We start from the raw sequence: 15,649 nt of genomic DNA, 5'->3' as shown, positions 1-15,649 counted from the left end.
AGTTATTTTCTAATCTATCCTAGTTCCTTCTCTACTCTAGTTAAAGGACTGTCATTGTATATATAATGTATATCAGAAAAATAATATACACAGACATTGAGACCAAAATGTACTGAAGAAGGAAGGAAAAAGATATCTAAAATGTTTTCAGGACTCACTCCCATTAGATTTTTTTTTTTTCCTTTTTTGGAGGTTTAAACTCAGAGCCTTGTATTTGTTTAGCAAGTGCCCTATCACTTAAGTCATGCCTTCAGCCCTGCTTTCTGCTGCTTATTTAGGAGTCTAGCAGAATTTTATGCCCAAGTTGGCCCCCTACTAGGTAGCTCCCTGTCTCAGCCTCCTGATTAGGTAGGATTATAGGAATGAGCTACTGGCACCTGGCCCTGAAGGATTTTTATTCACTTTTGACTTCTCTTAGACTGGTAAATTTTCTTAAAAGGGATACATACTACTCATTTATTTAAAAAAAAATCTGTAGCTATGTGAATTTCGGGTAGAACAATATGAAGGAGTAGAGTGTTGGTGTTTAGCTTGCTGTGTTTGCCTACCACCTAACTTCAACCTCTGGAGCTGATGCATTCTTCAGCAGCCCAGTGGCTCCTAAAAACAGGCTGCCTTTCTCAACAGTAGGCTCCCAACTTTCCCACTAATAGTAATGGTAGGAAGAATCGTCCCTTTGTGACCACTGAAACCAGAACTTCCAGGGAGAAGGGAAAACATTTTCTCATCGCATCATCACTTCCATTCACATTATGACCAGCTCCGATACATGTGGGAAGCAGGTGAATGTGAGCAATACCTCTGTCTGAATTCCTGGAACACTATCCGGTTGGGGAAACCTTGGCGGCAGATCCTGATTCCTTCCAGGACACCGTTACAGCGGAGCTGATCCAGCACAAGGTGTGGGTCCAGCTTTCCAGCCTGATCAAAGAAAACAGTGTTCTAATCTTCATAACATGACCTCCATCAGCTTTCAACACTAGTGTCTGTGTGGCTCACACATACCCGCTTCTCATGGTTGGGAATGATGCAGCGAACAAAGTTTGGGTTGGTGTTCCGGAGAGTTGCCATCAGTTTGGTGAGGGATTCCTTGTAGAGTTGCCCAACGGTCCGAAACATGCCCTTCTTGGTTTTATATGCAGAGCCAAAAGCTGTCTCAGTCATTCCAGTGACTTGATCCAGACCCACAATACGATCCACTGGACAGAAGAAACAAGGAAAAGGAGTGTGAGCCCAGTGTGACTCTACCGAAGGGAGGGAAAACAGTAAGAGTGCAGCAGCACAAGCTTTGTGAACAAATGATAAGAAGAGCCATATAGGTAAGGCAGTCCGCATATCTACACACTCACTGCACAAGCCGTGAACTAACAGCCACACACTTATATGGCAGGAGATTGCCGTGCTGTGAGACCCAACACCCCATACCCGCAGGTGCCCTCTGCCAGCTACGCTCAGAATCCACTGTCTAACATTTTGCCCCTGAGGTTTGCAAGTTATTTGGTACATGGAAGATTGCTGGCTGGCATTATTGATACACAAACAGATACTATGAGATATCTCCAAATAGGAAATGGCTCATAAAATATACACAAAAATGTCACTATGGAAATCTGCGCAATAATATGCTCAGGGATTCATGACCCGAGTTATCTCTGGTTAGTCATTAGACTTTAGTAAGAAAAGCCATTTGAGTTTTAGGAACAAATACAGGTAGATTTAAAGTACATCAGTTTGATTTTGAACAATGTAGAAATTTCAGCTGTTTTTCTCAAAAGCACACATTAGCTGGGCAGTGGTGGTTCATGCCTGAATCCTAGCTACTCAGGGAGCTAAGATCTGAGGATCTTGGTTTGAAGCTTCAGCCCAGGTAGAAAAATCTGTGAGCCTACTACCTCCAATTAATCACCAAAAAGCTGGAAGTAGAACTGTGGCTCAATGGCAAAGGACAAGCCTTGAGTGAAAAAGCTAAGAGACAACCCTAAGGCCCCGTGTTCAAGCCTCATTATCAGCACACATACAAAAGCACATATTCAAGGGCAAAAACAGAGGAAAAGTAGCAACACTTAGTTTTCCTATATGGACAATGGCTAAACCTCTCAAACATTCCCCCTTAGTCAAGCAGCTGTTATTTTTACATTTTCAACACAGACATAACACTTCTAATGAGGAAATTATAAACAGTGCACCAGCAACCAGCACATTTAGTGCATAATCTGCGCATGCTCTCATTGAAAGCTTAAATGAATGCAACACACTGCTGAAACTCAAAGCATGTGGGGGACCTGGCACTGAATGAAGGGCTTTGTGTGCAGAATCTCCATTGGGGTTTTTGCAGAAGAGAAAGCCATGACCCCGGGAGGCAAGATACTTATTCAGGTTAGGCAGGTCTGGAACGAAGGTTAGAGAAGAACAAAGAAGAGCCATGTAGCTTCCAGACCCACGCAGGCAAACTGCTACAAGCTCCCAGCACACCTCCACAACCAAGGGTGGAGTGTCAAAGCTACTCTTTGGGTTTGGGCACTAGAGTCTGTCTACCATCTTTCTTTCTTTTTTTTTTTTGTATGGGAACTTCAGGATTTATTTAAACAGAAAGCTGTCAATCTGAACAGGAAGGGAAAGGAACTTTTAAAAATGTCACATCGATAAGGAAATAGCCAAAAAGGCACGGATGGTTCTTGTGTCTTCCTCGCTTGGGGAAGTAGTGACAGTGAGCCTGTCTACCATCTTTCTTGAGCCTTCATTTTTTCCCTCTTGACTTACCCCAGCAAAAACTAGCATTTCATACAAACAACACATTCCCCTTGACCCTGCATTTCTCTTTTGGCCTCCTTGGGTCCAGGTTCTTTCAATCATACTGGGGTTTGAACTCACGGCCTTGTATTTGTTAGGTAGGTGTTCTACCACCACAGTCACTCTACCAGTCAGAGCCCTGTTATTTTTCTAGAGTGGTTCATACACTCTGCACCTTCCCCACGCTCTCCCAGGGTGCAGCAACTGGCCTCTAGCTCACCTCCTCCTTCCTGCCCAGTATATCACAGGCCAGGCTCAGCTACTGCTACGCCATCAGGCACCACCAGGGCTCATTTCACTTGGCCTTGGTATGATCATCTGTTGACCATCGCTACATTGTTCTATTTCTTTTACTTTTTTTTTTAGATCTGTGGCTGGGACTCAAACTTGGTATCTGATGCTTTTGCTCATCTGGCTGATGTTCTACCAGCTGAGCTGCGCCTCCAATCAGGGCTGGTTGGCTCACTTATTCATTTATTCACAGCATTCTAAAGCCTCTCTCCACAACTGGCTTTGTAAAATGAACCTCAACTTCTCCAGTACCTTATCTGCCTCTAGTTCCTTCAGTCTCACAATCCATGGTGACTTTTCTCTCACCTTTCTTATACATCATGGTACATTCTTGGGACCCAAATTCAACTCACTTGAATCTTTGTTGAATATGTCAAGATACCAACACAGACAGTGGCCTTTTGACTTCCTGAAGCCACACTCTCAGCCAAGTGATCTCACTCAGCACTCCACATAGACCTAACTACCCAGCACCAGTCGTCAAATCCATGATTCTCTCCCATCAGGAAGTGACAAAGATGCCTCGGCCTTCTACATGCTCTTGTGAAATGCCCTGCTTACTGGCTCTCCTTAACTTTAAACCCCTGCTCCCAGCATTCTGTTAGATATGTCAGTTAATAAACGAAGTAGACATTAAATAATTTACATTACAAGTAACAGAAATGCCCTGAAAGAACAGGATGCTACAGGAAAATGACAGTAGAGGATTTTTTTTTTTTGAAATGTCATTTAATACATGATGATCTCCCTAATGCCAGTCAGTGGCAGCAGCAGGAGTGGAGGTCAGGGTAGGGGCAGGAAGGCCAGTGACAGGCCAGGCTCCTCAGGAGAGGAGGGCAGGATGAACCCAGAGGACGTCACTGGGTGAGCAGAGGGAATCCACTTGGTTTGAAAATGACTTAAGATATAGAATAGAATCCAGAATCACTTCTAGCATTCTGGCTTGAACAACAGACTGGCTGAAGGGTGAGATCATGGGTAAGACACGGAGAAAAGTGGGCTTGGGTGAGTGTGGAGGGCCTGTGAGGTGAAATGGGGAGAGACACTGAATGCTGCAGTCTGCTGATAAGAAGAGACATCTGAGAAGGACTGAGAATTTGGGAACTGTCAACTTATAGATTACATTTAAAGTTACAGCCCTGGTGAGCTACCAAAAGGGAGAACAAGAAGAGGTGAGGGTCTGGGATCAAGCCCAGGAAGCCCAGTAGAGGAGGAGGAGCTTGAAAAAGAGAAGAGTTGCCAATAAGGGGACAGACATGATCAAATGGAGCCTGCCTGTTCCTTTTGGCCACTCCAACCGGAAGCCAAGAATGACCTCAATTCCTCTCTCAAACCCAGCTTTCTCTCAAACTGGACAAGCCAAACTTCTAAATGTGTTTGCTCCTTCCCTGCCTAGCCACTGACCTAGTTTGGGCCCTTTCTCTGTCTCAGCCTCGTTTTGCCTTCTGCCCCTGCTGCCACACTTCTTTCCACATATACCTGTGTCCAGTGTAATGATTAATAGCCATTTCTAAGAGAAAAAAACCAATGCCTTAAACTCCTGGAATTCCTCCCCTTGCCTGTCAGATATGGCCCAAACATCAGCCAAGTGATACAGCATAGTAATGAATTCTACTCAGGGAGTGAGAAACGCCTTCCACCCATGAGCTGTGGGATTGGGTTGGAGGAGGGGTCAGGGGAAGGGCAGGTTCCCAACAAGCCAGGAGGCCTGCTTCACAGAGAGACAGATATCTGGAACACATCCAGGTGTCCCCTGCTGGCACCTCTCTTGCCACTTTTCACGCAGCCCTACACCCCGACTGGATATACTCTCCCAAAGGCACAATGGTTTCACAGTCCATCTGTTTCTCTGTGCCCGCCCCCTGCAGGCAGACTGGCAAACCCTTCATTACTTGTAAGTCTTCTTCATTCCTTTACCTAAAAAGACTTCAGGAAGTCTTCCAAGGCTCTGGTCCCCACTCTGCCTACAATGAATGCTAAAGAGGCCATGCCCTATCTGGGGTTCAAATCCCAGTGTTCAAACCCCCTGCATCTTCTCTGTTCCCCTGGGCCTCCTGGAGATCATTTTCCTAGCATCCCACCAGTAAGGGCCCTGGGAGCTATTTCTGGGGTCCTGACCCCCCAACACCAACTCTGATGATCACTGCCTCCCAGGGCTAGAGCACAGCACCTGGCACACAGTAGCTCTGTAATAAATAGCCAGTGGAAGAACTCAAAGGTGACCAAATGAACAAATGGCCACTCCACACAAAGAGAGTGCCATGTTTGATTTGCAGGGATCCAATTTGACTGGCTTTGTACTAAGGCTGTTCTTAAACTCCACAGGGCTACACTGTCCAAATAATCAAAAATTACAATCATGAATATGGTTTTCAAATTTAATTTTAATAAAGGCAATTCCAAAGCCAAATGTTTGGATTACAAAAATAATGCTGAAGACTTTCAGTTGTTTGTTTTTAAAATTCAGAGTTAAATTCCACCAATGAGCAAAATGGTCTCATGGGTAACTAAGAAACACTTTGGGAAATGCATGAAATGATTTGGGCATATTGATTTCAATTAAAAAAAATCAACACCCAGAAAAAAGTTCCATTGTAGAAGAGGATTTTCTTATGGAGATGGGTAGAGAAGAAAGCAGAGAAAGGCTGAGAGAGCCAAAAATCTAGCAGCAATGTGGAGCGAGCCTAGCTGCTTCACTGGGACCTAATGAGGCCCCTGAGTCTCAGTGTCCCTGCCACAGGCTCAGTGTCACAAAGCTGGGCTGCGGTGGGCACTGAAATTCACTGCTTGGGTCCACTGAAGCCTGCAAAGAATTAAAAAGTATTCTTCACTAACATCATTAATTAATTAATTAGTTTATTGTTTGTTTGTTTGGGCCAGTAGTGGGGCTGAATGCAGGACTTGGGCACCGTTGCTTAGCTTTTTTTGCCCAAGGCTGGTGCTCTAACACTTGAGCCACAACTCCACTTATGGCTTTTTGCTTGTTATTTGGAGAGTCTCACAGACTTTCCTGCCCAGAGTAGCTTCAAACTGGAATCCTCAGATCTAAGCATTCTGAGGAGCTAGGAGTCTAAGCATGAGCCAAGCCACTGGCTCCTGGCACTAATATGTCACGATCTTAGCTAGAAGCCAGGAGGGAAGAAATGGCTTCATTGTTAATTTACTGTCAGCCAGTGATGATTAAAGCACTACACCACACCCCTCTGGCCTGTATCAGACATCTCAACAGGGTGACACCATTCCACTTTAATGTAGACAAGAATGTTCCTAACAGTTAAGAACAGATTTGGAAATGTGTTTAACTGCTATAAGGTCCTAGACACTATCTCATTGTCAGTTTGTCTCTGTAATCAATAGTTATAACAAATTTACGACCATTCCCTAGTTAGTTGCAGGAACCATTATGTCACAATAGTTGTTTTTGCATATTTGGAAATTTAAACAAAAGTTCCAGGCAGTTCAGAGGCTGACAAAAGTCGTGTGATTTAAGGAGAAAGCAAACTTTCTCACCACAAGCACTAAGTATGAAGTTGAATTTGAGTATCTCATCTCTTCCCCTTCTCTTTTGGGAACCCTCCCAACCCCCATGGCTGCAATGTGCACACTGCCCATGACTATTTATCAGCTGGGCCCGGGCACCCTATAAATAAAAGTGGACTTGCATTAAGTTAAATCCAAGGACATAGGCATGTACCGAGTGTTTCTGCTCTCACAGTTACAACAGCTGCAGCAGCTGCCTGCATTGCCACAGCAACTGCAACCCTCCACATCAAGTTCCTGGCACCTCCCAGGCACCAGGTGCAGGCTCCCGAGGACCCTGAGTGCCAGGAGTCACTGTCCCCACTCGACGTCAGAAAGCCCAGCTGCAGACCCCAATGTGATTTCTTCTACTTTCTAACAATCAGGAAGAGTCAAGATATAAAGTAGAACATACTGCTTCAACAAAAGCTTCTGTATCACATTTTTATCCTCAAAAAGTTTAAGTGCTTTCCATGATGAATGACTAGGGTCTACATTAGGTTTGTGATGACCACTTTTTCTTTTCTTTTTTCTTTCTTTCTTTCTTCTTCTTCTTTTTTTTCTTTTTCTTTTTTGCCAGTCCTAGGGCTTAAACTCAGGGCCTGAGCACTGTCCCTGGCTTCTTTTTGCTCAAGGCTAGCACTCTACCACTTGAGCTACAGCGCCACTTCTAGCCTTTTCTATATATGTGGTGCTGAGGAATCAAACCTAGGGCTTCATGTTTATGAGGCAAGCACTTTACCACTAGGCCATATTCCCAGCCCCGATGATGACCACTTTTTGATGCCACCATTGGTCAGCATTATCACAGCCAATCACCATCTGGATCCTCAGAAACTCCTGTAGCCACTCCCTGCCTTCTGAGGAGACAGTGAAAACACCAATATCCTGTTTCCACTCACATTTAAAAACTTTCCCTGGACAAACTCCTGAACACACACGTACATATTGAAGAAAGATTTTGCTGTAGAATGAATAGGCCTAGTTTCAAAGACCATATTTAGTCATGGTAGATGGATGGGTGCTGGAGGGGAAGCAGAGATTGAAACTGTTTGTTTGTTTTGGCCAGTCCTAGGGCTTGAACTCAGGGCCTGAGTACTTTCCCTGGCTTCTTTTTGCTCAAGGCTAGCACTCTGCCACTTGAGCCACAGCGCCCCTTCTGGCCATTTTGTATATATGTGGTGCTGGGGAATCGAACCTAGGGCTTTGTGCATACGAGGCAAGCACTCTTGCCACTAGGCCATATCCCCAGCCCGAGATTGAGACTCTTGATACCTGGTTAAGTCAAGGAACACAACTGAACTACTTTAGAGAGACAGACCCAGGGCCACAATGAGAATGTGGTGTGGAGAGCAAGCTTACTCCCGGACTGTTTACAAGAATGAAGCCACCCGTAGGCCATGTGGCTACTATATATGTTCTTGGTACACTGTGTATTGTATATATGTCTACCTGACCTAGGGAAGGGAAAGAAAAACAGGGTGTAAGATATCACAAGAAAGGTACACACTGTCCTATTATGTAACTGTACCCCTGTGCACAACACCTTGTCAAAAATTTTTGTTTAATTAATAAATAAATTATTTTTTAAAAAAAGAATGAAGCCACCAAGAGGGGCTCTCTACTGGATCCTGCACAGGACATCGCTCTGTTTACTGAAAGGTCATGGCCCTACAGGAAAAAGATCTGTGCTTCAGGAAGGGTCATGGTGGAGGGAAGCTGCTATGTGTATGAAACTTGGGTGTGGGATTGCTGCCCACCTACCTACCCACCCATGCAGCCATTTTCTCACTCAATGACTCAATGACACGGTGTGCCTCCCTTGTGCCAGCAGCTGGGGGAAACAAGAGCAACAATAGGCCTGCCCTTACTCTCAAAGAACTCACACTCAGTCAAGTGCTAGTGGCTTGAGCCTGTAATCTTAGCTACTTAGTAAGCTGAGATCTAAGGATCTTGGTTCGAATTAAACCTGGGCAGGAAAGTCTGTGAGACTCTGATCTCCAGTTACCCAGCAAAATGCTGAAAGTGGAGCTGTAGTTCAAGTGGTAGAGTGCCAATGTTGAGTGAAAAAGCTCAGAGACAGTACCTGTTCGGGTCCCAGGATGAGAGAGAAAGATGTAAAAAGAGACAGAGGCAAACACACACACACACACACACACACACACACACTCAAACACACACACACACACAGAACTCACATTCTAGAATTCTCCTACAAGATTATAAATCCAAAGGCAGACAGTATTAATATTCATCTAACAACTGGAGAATGTCCAAAAGATCAAACACTAACCTCTGACAAAGCACAAGTCCTAAGCAGATCACAGGATGACAACTAGCCTAGTTTGGCCTAGTGCTCCCACGGCCAAAGAGCAGTGAATGAGAAGTTTTCTTCCTTTAGTCCTATGTTATTTTCATTCTAGCTTCAACTTTCTTTGCATAATCTCCTTTTCCCTCCCACTCCTTGCTTGCAATCCATTTCTTTCAGGGTATAAGAATTGAGGGCAGGAATCTTGCATTGGATTTATAATAGGCACCATCTTTTAGTAATTTGTAAATCAACTTTTGAGATGGGTTTAGATCTCAACATTATCATGTTCCAAAATTCAGAAAAGAAATTTGACTTTGTTTCAGCTACACTTAACAATTGGAAAACTGGAGGTTTCTTAACTTGTACTGGGCTTTTGTGGGTCCTCTGCCAGGGTTAGTATGCATTTTAAAAACAGAACTAAGGATTCAGACTGCAAAACGGACACATCTGGAACTCAATTTTAAGTCCAAAGGATAAAGTGGAGCAACACTCCTGTCTTAGCCTCACATTGCACCTATCAAGCCTTCAAGACAGCCTTGGACTCCAGCTCAACAGCTAGATAAGCATTCCAGTTCTAAACACAGGCATAATGATGACACCAACAAGCCTGAGATAATACATCAACATTTGTTCACACAGAGGTAGTGACTTAAAGAGAAGCACCTCCTTAGCATTCCTTAAGGGTGATATTTAAAGGTGACTTGAAAATAGAGGAGGTGTCACTTAGCAGATCAACTCCAAACAAATTTCCTTGGAGGACTGTGTATCAAAATGACGCTGTTGGAAAAGGTAGTGGCATACCTTTTACTATGCAATGCTCTAAATGCTGTGCATAAAATACGAAGCAATGTGTAAGGCAGTAGCAATTGGATTGTTTATGCACCCAAACAGTTGCCTAGAAGTATAATAAAATGGAGCATGAAATGAGAGGTTCATGCAGGCCTATGAGCAAAATGAGAACAGAAACCCACAAACCAACACCCTCCCCCTCCCAGTGGGCCCTGCCCTCCCCAGCCCCCCAAGTTTGTCCTGTGGTCTTAAGACCCTTCTGGTTTGGAGGACCTACAGGCTGTATACATTCACCTGGTGGCTCATGAAGACCAGAAACACTGTCATAGAAAGAAGCTCTCTGAATATTCTGAATCTCTAAAGCAGAGAAACAGTGAAAACAGGAAGACAGAAGAGCAAATACACAAACACTTCAGTTAGTGGGAGACACATTTGACATCACAAGTAAACTCTGAAATGGGGCTACACAAAGTAGCCAATCTGGGGCAGATCCCATGCAAACATTACTGTTTAGAAAATCTGCATATTGGGATAACATTCTGTATCAAGTAAATTTAGACTGAATCAAAAGAGGATATTCTTGACTGTGGGGGTGAGCATCATATAATATGATATCTACGTTAAAGAATTGCCCTGAGAGAGCAATGAGATACCAGTTGATTCACCTTGTAATCAGTAAACCAGAGCAAGACTGAAGTTAATTTAGAGCATTGTTTTTACTGTTGGAAATATGTACTGTTCGGAGAATTTATCTCCAGGATAGATTTTGTTTGGTTTTGGTTTTTTGCCAGTCCTGGGGCTTGAACTCAGTGCCTGAGCACTGTCCCTGGCTTCTTTTTGCTCAAGGCTAGCACTCTGCCAGTTGAGCCACAGCGCCACTTTCGGCTTTTTCTATATACGTGGTGCTGAGGAATCGAACCCAGGACTTTATGTATATGAGACGAGCACTTTACCACTAGGCCATATTCCCAGCCCCAGGATAGATTTTGGAAAAGTAATTTACTTCAAATACAAATTACTACGAGACTGGTAACTATCATTAAGGAAAATGAAACTCAAGTTCTGTTGTGGCAAAATGTTAAAATAATTTCAGATCCTAAGAAAAATGACCATACTACTCATGACTCATGAAAATGCCTAATGAGGCATACTTATATGAAAATGTCATCTTTGGTTTATTTTTCTCCCCTGTATATTACTTTTATCAAGTGGCAAGAAGTTCTATGCAGCTGGTAGAGATTCTAAAACATCTCTTAGCAAAAAGCAGGGCACTATGAATCTCTAGGGCAGGGCTGCCACCAACATGTCTGTTCCTTCTGGTTTGGCTTTGAGAAAATGGTGAAATCCTAGCATAAACTGGATTTTAACTCCAGATGTTTTATGTTCAAAGCAGTGTGCCCCTCCAGCCAGGCAACTGTGTGCACGCATCATGTATTCATTTTTGCCTTTGCATTTCAGTGGCTATGAATAGAGGAAAATTACATGTTTTGCCAGGGCTACTTTTCTTTCTTAGGGACAAAGCTCCCTTGTCTCAAAAGATCTCTACATCTCAAGTGAGCAGTGATTAGAACCTGGTCCAACTTCTGTGCCTGCCATTGAACTTTTAAATGAAACTCTCAGTCCTCAAAAGGAAACATAAAATACTGCCTCTCTGCCTGCCCCTCCCTCTCCATCCTGTGGCTTAGGCCTGAGGTGGTTATCACTAAGATGCAATCAACTGTCCACCTAGGCAAATGGGATTTCCTGATCATGGTAGGATTATCAGGAGAACAAACAATGTCTGCTCCAGAGCAGAAGCTGACAGGCTTATCCTAACAACAGTAAGAGCACCTACTGTCCTCACCGACTGTGGTCTGTGGTAAAGCAAGGTCCAGGCACAGGGCTATGCACACAGCAAAGACTAAAGGTAAGAGCTGCAAACTAAGTGCAGACAAACAGGGCTGACTAAAGGAGCTCAGCAAGGCTGTGACCAAATGAATGACTCTCTTGTGTCTAAAGGAAATCACAGATGCAGGTAAGGAAAGGATCCCCAGACACCATCCTACTAGGATGACCTATCATCTGTGAACTCATCAATCCAGCCTCACCGCTCACCCTTACTTGCCAAGTCTCACGATTCTAAAACCTTGGCCTGCCACTGGCCAGAGTCCTCTCCAGTACCTGGAGCTAAAGGAGGAGGAGGAAGCCCAGGAGGTCGGGCACCTGGACACTACCCACGTGGGCTTTGACAAGCAGGTAGAAGGCAGGGGGTGGGGCTTTCACTGCTTCATCTCCCAGGTATAGCTGTGGGATGCTCCACAGTAGACAGGAGCCAAACGCTCAACAGAAGTTTTCATATCACACGAAAACAGGAGTCAGAAAGAAGTCCAGAATGCCAGGACTATGTTTCCTTTATTAAATGGTCAGTGTTCCTCAATAGCCTGCTTCTCAAAGAGAAAGAAGAAAAAAGCAGTTTCTGAGATTCCCACAGAAAACCTTGTCTCCCACCATCTACTAGTATTTTGGGGGCTGGGGAAGGGGTGGTGGTAATTCCTTCCAGAGTACCAGTCACCTTTCTTACACTCCTTCTTCCAGGGACTTTCCTCCCAATCAAACTACACATTTCACTTTCTTCCTTCAAGTTCAGACTGAGCAAACCTTTGGATGCTCTCTCTCTCTTTTTTTTTTTTGCCTGTCCTGGGGCTTAAACTCAGAGCCTGAGCACTGTCCCTGACTTCTTTTTGCTCAAGGCTAGCACTCTACCACTTGAGCTACAGCACCACTTCCAGCATTTCCTGTTTATGTGGTGCTGAGGAATCGAACCCAGGGCTTCATGCATGCAAGGCAAGTAATCTACTGCTAAACCACATTCCCAGCCCCTTTGGGCCAGGCTGTCAGGACTTCCTGAGGGCTGACCCTGGCCTCCACCACTGCCACTTCCTGTCACTCACCCTTTCTGTCTGCGCCCTCCTCTGCAGTCAAACAATGCTCCTGACACTTCACAGGTGTCCTGGATTGTCCTGGGTCCTGCTACCCTCAGCCCAGAAGAGTTAGCCTATGCAGATCTTTTGCCAGCAAATGTGGAAGTTGTAGCCAGAATGCAACATGCTCATAAATTAGTGCTGAACACACCGAGTATAGCACTCAGGATTAGCTTTCATCCTTTAATAAAAAAAGCAAATCAGCATTTTTTTTGGGTGAGATTGATTGGAATATATTGTAAAAGGTGAAAGATTTATACGGTCTGAACAGAAACCAGAGTATTGATTGGAATATATTGTAAACGTGCGGAAATGGAGCAACAAATTCCTTTGTACAGCTAAGGTAAACTAACTGAAAACAGACAAAAAGAAATCATTATTGTCTTTGAAAGGCCAAGGAAACTGCCCCTTCTTTTCTGATGTTTTACTTGAGCACCCCGTGGTGTCCTCTGATGTACATCCCTGGAGGCTCACTCTGTGCCACTCACACAGCACTCATTACAGATTCCTCTGGCACTCAACAGCTCAGACCTGGACGTGACAGGGAGAGGTGCTGAGTGAGCCTGGTGCGCCTATGCAAACTGTGTCACCCACCAGTCACAATGCAACTGACCCTTAGGAATATCAAGTATTTAGGACTGACATATCTCAGCTCTGCTCCCTTTGGGAGCCATTTCCCACCTGCCTAGTGCTGGCATTGCTAGCACTAGGGACTTTGTGATGACTTGAAGACAGTCCTGCTTCCTGCTCTGGGTCTTGCTGTCAGATTCCATGCCATCAAGTCCCTTGAAAGGCTTTGCCAAGTCTACCCAAATCCCAGGCTCCCCTTCTCTGCTCTTGGGTAGCACTCTCCACTGCACTTCATTGCACATAACACTGTGCACTCAGTAGCATTTAAACATACGAAGACTTCTGAAAAGCTTCTGTTTTACTTGTTGGGGAGCTATCATTCTCCCAATCTCCAATGTGGATGCGTCCCAGGACACAGTGATGTAGGCTTCCTTCAACTCATGCTCTGGTGCACTGGGGAATTCCTGGGGAGCCTTTGCTCTAACGGCCCGAAGCCTGTTATTTTCTCAATTCTGTGCTTCTTTCCCTGACTTCCGAGAGGATAGCCAGATGAATAGGTCTTGAGATGCTACAGAGAAAGCTGAGGGAGCCAGAAATGACGTAGGCCTGGCCTCAGCGTCAAGGCCTAGGCAGACAGTTCTGGGGTTGGGACCAAGCGATGTGACCTGAGACAAGCAAAGAGGTTCGAGAGAAGAAGGATGAAGAAAAAGAGGTGGAAGAGAAGCAGCAGCAGAGGTAAACTCTAGGAAGACAAGGTTCCTATTACATGCAGAGACATGCAGAAGGTCTGGTTTCCTTCTATTAGTAAAACTAGTCTACAATAAACATCACCAAATTACCCGAGACACATGTATGTAAAAGAACTCAGAGACCTAATGGAAATAGAAGCAACTGGTCTGTATGCAAAGAGTTGGAGAGTTTATTCACCAGCCACTGTGTGTGTGTGTGTGTGTGTGTGTGTGTGTCTGATGGAAAAAGTGTAACTGAACTGTCATGAGGAGACTGAGGCACGGTGCAGCTTTTTGTGGCTCTGAGCTTGGAATGGTTCCACATTCCCCACTGCATCTGACCAGAGGGCAGATGTCTTGTTATGTTATTCATTTCTTACCCCATGTATTCTCAAAATGGATAACCTCTGATATAATGGCAGCCCTGCTCTAGGGAAAGAAAGATATTAAAGCAGGGGAAAAAAGAATATATTTATATACATATATACATACACACAGGATGTATATAAGAATCGTAAGTCTTAACTCTAAAAGATGCTAGCAACACTTAATTACAAGCCAAACACGTCTTACCATCCTTCCAAAGCTCGGCGACAAATCTGTCTGATGACTGGTGCAGAAGGGTGGCCACGTTGTCGTTCAAGGGGTCCATGTTCTTCATCAGCCACTCATCTGCCTTGTAGTCCACCTATCCCACACCCAGCCAGTGTGGTGAGATGGAGAACACAAAACCAAACACAAAACTGAAACAGCTTAAGCCTGAGTCACTTTCATCACATAGGCCCCTGAATGGCTTGTCTTCAACGGTAGACAGTTGTAATGTATACTATATTTAAGCATGTGTAAATGTTTATTTGCTTTTCCACTATGAATACTGAAACTTGAACTCAGGTCCTCATGCCCTCCCTTGGCTTTTTTTGCTAAAGGCTGACACTCTACCACTTGAGCCAGAGCTCCCCTTCTAGCTTTTTGGTGGCTGATTGGAAATAAGAGTATGATAGACTTTCCTGCCATCAGATCTCAGCCTTCTGAGGAGCTAGGATAACAGGTGTGAGCCACCAGTGCTTGGATAAGCATGTGTAAGTGTTTACTATCACTTTTGTGATTCATTCATAAACTGCAGCAAAATCACAAACAGAGCAACTGCTATTAACAAGTTTGTTCTTAAAAAACAAAACAAAACAAGATTCTTACCTTTCCTGCATAGTGTATAATGCAAAAGTCAGCTTTGTCTTTAAGTTGCCGAGGTTTCTGAAACTTGGAGTGGGAACCTTGCTCTTGAACCAGCTTTTCCACAAAGGTTTTATCTGTGGCTTTCGGGAACCAGCACTCTTCATCCAGAAGGGCCAGCACACCAGGAGGGTTGGCCTAATAGCAAGAGGCAACAAGAACACACAAGGCTTGCATGAGTCCAGCACTACTGGGTTTAACATCTTAACTTCATGGTCATTAGAGCTGCATGAAGATCTATGAAAAAACATACGGTGAGGATGGAAAATAAGGGTCAAACTGTGACAAGTTTATAATTTAAACATGGGATACTATCTGCTAAGTACAGGCAAGAAAATGGATGATGAGTAATTTATCCAGCATATACATATACATATACATACCCCCCCCCCCCACACACACATTTTTTTTTGCTAGTCCTGGGGCTTGAGTTCTTGAACAGGCCCGAGTCCAGACACTGA

The 15,649-nt window shown here is 44.3% G+C and overlaps 1 protein-coding gene across 4 annotated transcripts in view; it reads right to left on the bottom strand.

The window, feature by feature from the left end:
* Nucleotides 1-15,649, bottom strand: part of Myh10 (myosin heavy chain 10) — a 141,670-nt gene that overhangs the window by 36,101 nt on the left and 89,920 nt on the right. For all 4 annotated transcript variants that reach the window (XM_048365454.1, XM_048365456.1, XM_048365453.1 and 1 more), the window contains exons 14-17: nt 15,153-15,326; nt 14,532-14,646; nt 1,006-1,199; nt 800-921 (exon numbers count right to left, since the gene is read on the bottom strand). In XM_048365454.1, coding sequence (XP_048221411.1) covers nt 800-921; nt 1,006-1,199; nt 14,532-14,646; nt 15,153-15,326 — 605 coding nt within the window. The remainder of the gene's footprint in view (nt 1-799; nt 922-1,005; nt 1,200-14,531; nt 14,647-15,152; nt 15,327-15,649) is intronic.

This window comes from Perognathus longimembris, chromosome 17 (genome assembly GCF_023159225.1).
Source record: "Perognathus longimembris pacificus isolate PPM17 chromosome 17, ASM2315922v1, whole genome shotgun sequence".
NCBI lineage: Eukaryota > Metazoa > Chordata > Mammalia > Rodentia > Heteromyidae > Perognathus > Perognathus longimembris.
The sequence above is the reverse complement of the archived record's forward strand: the minus strand, read 5'-3'. Positions and strand labels throughout refer to the sequence as shown.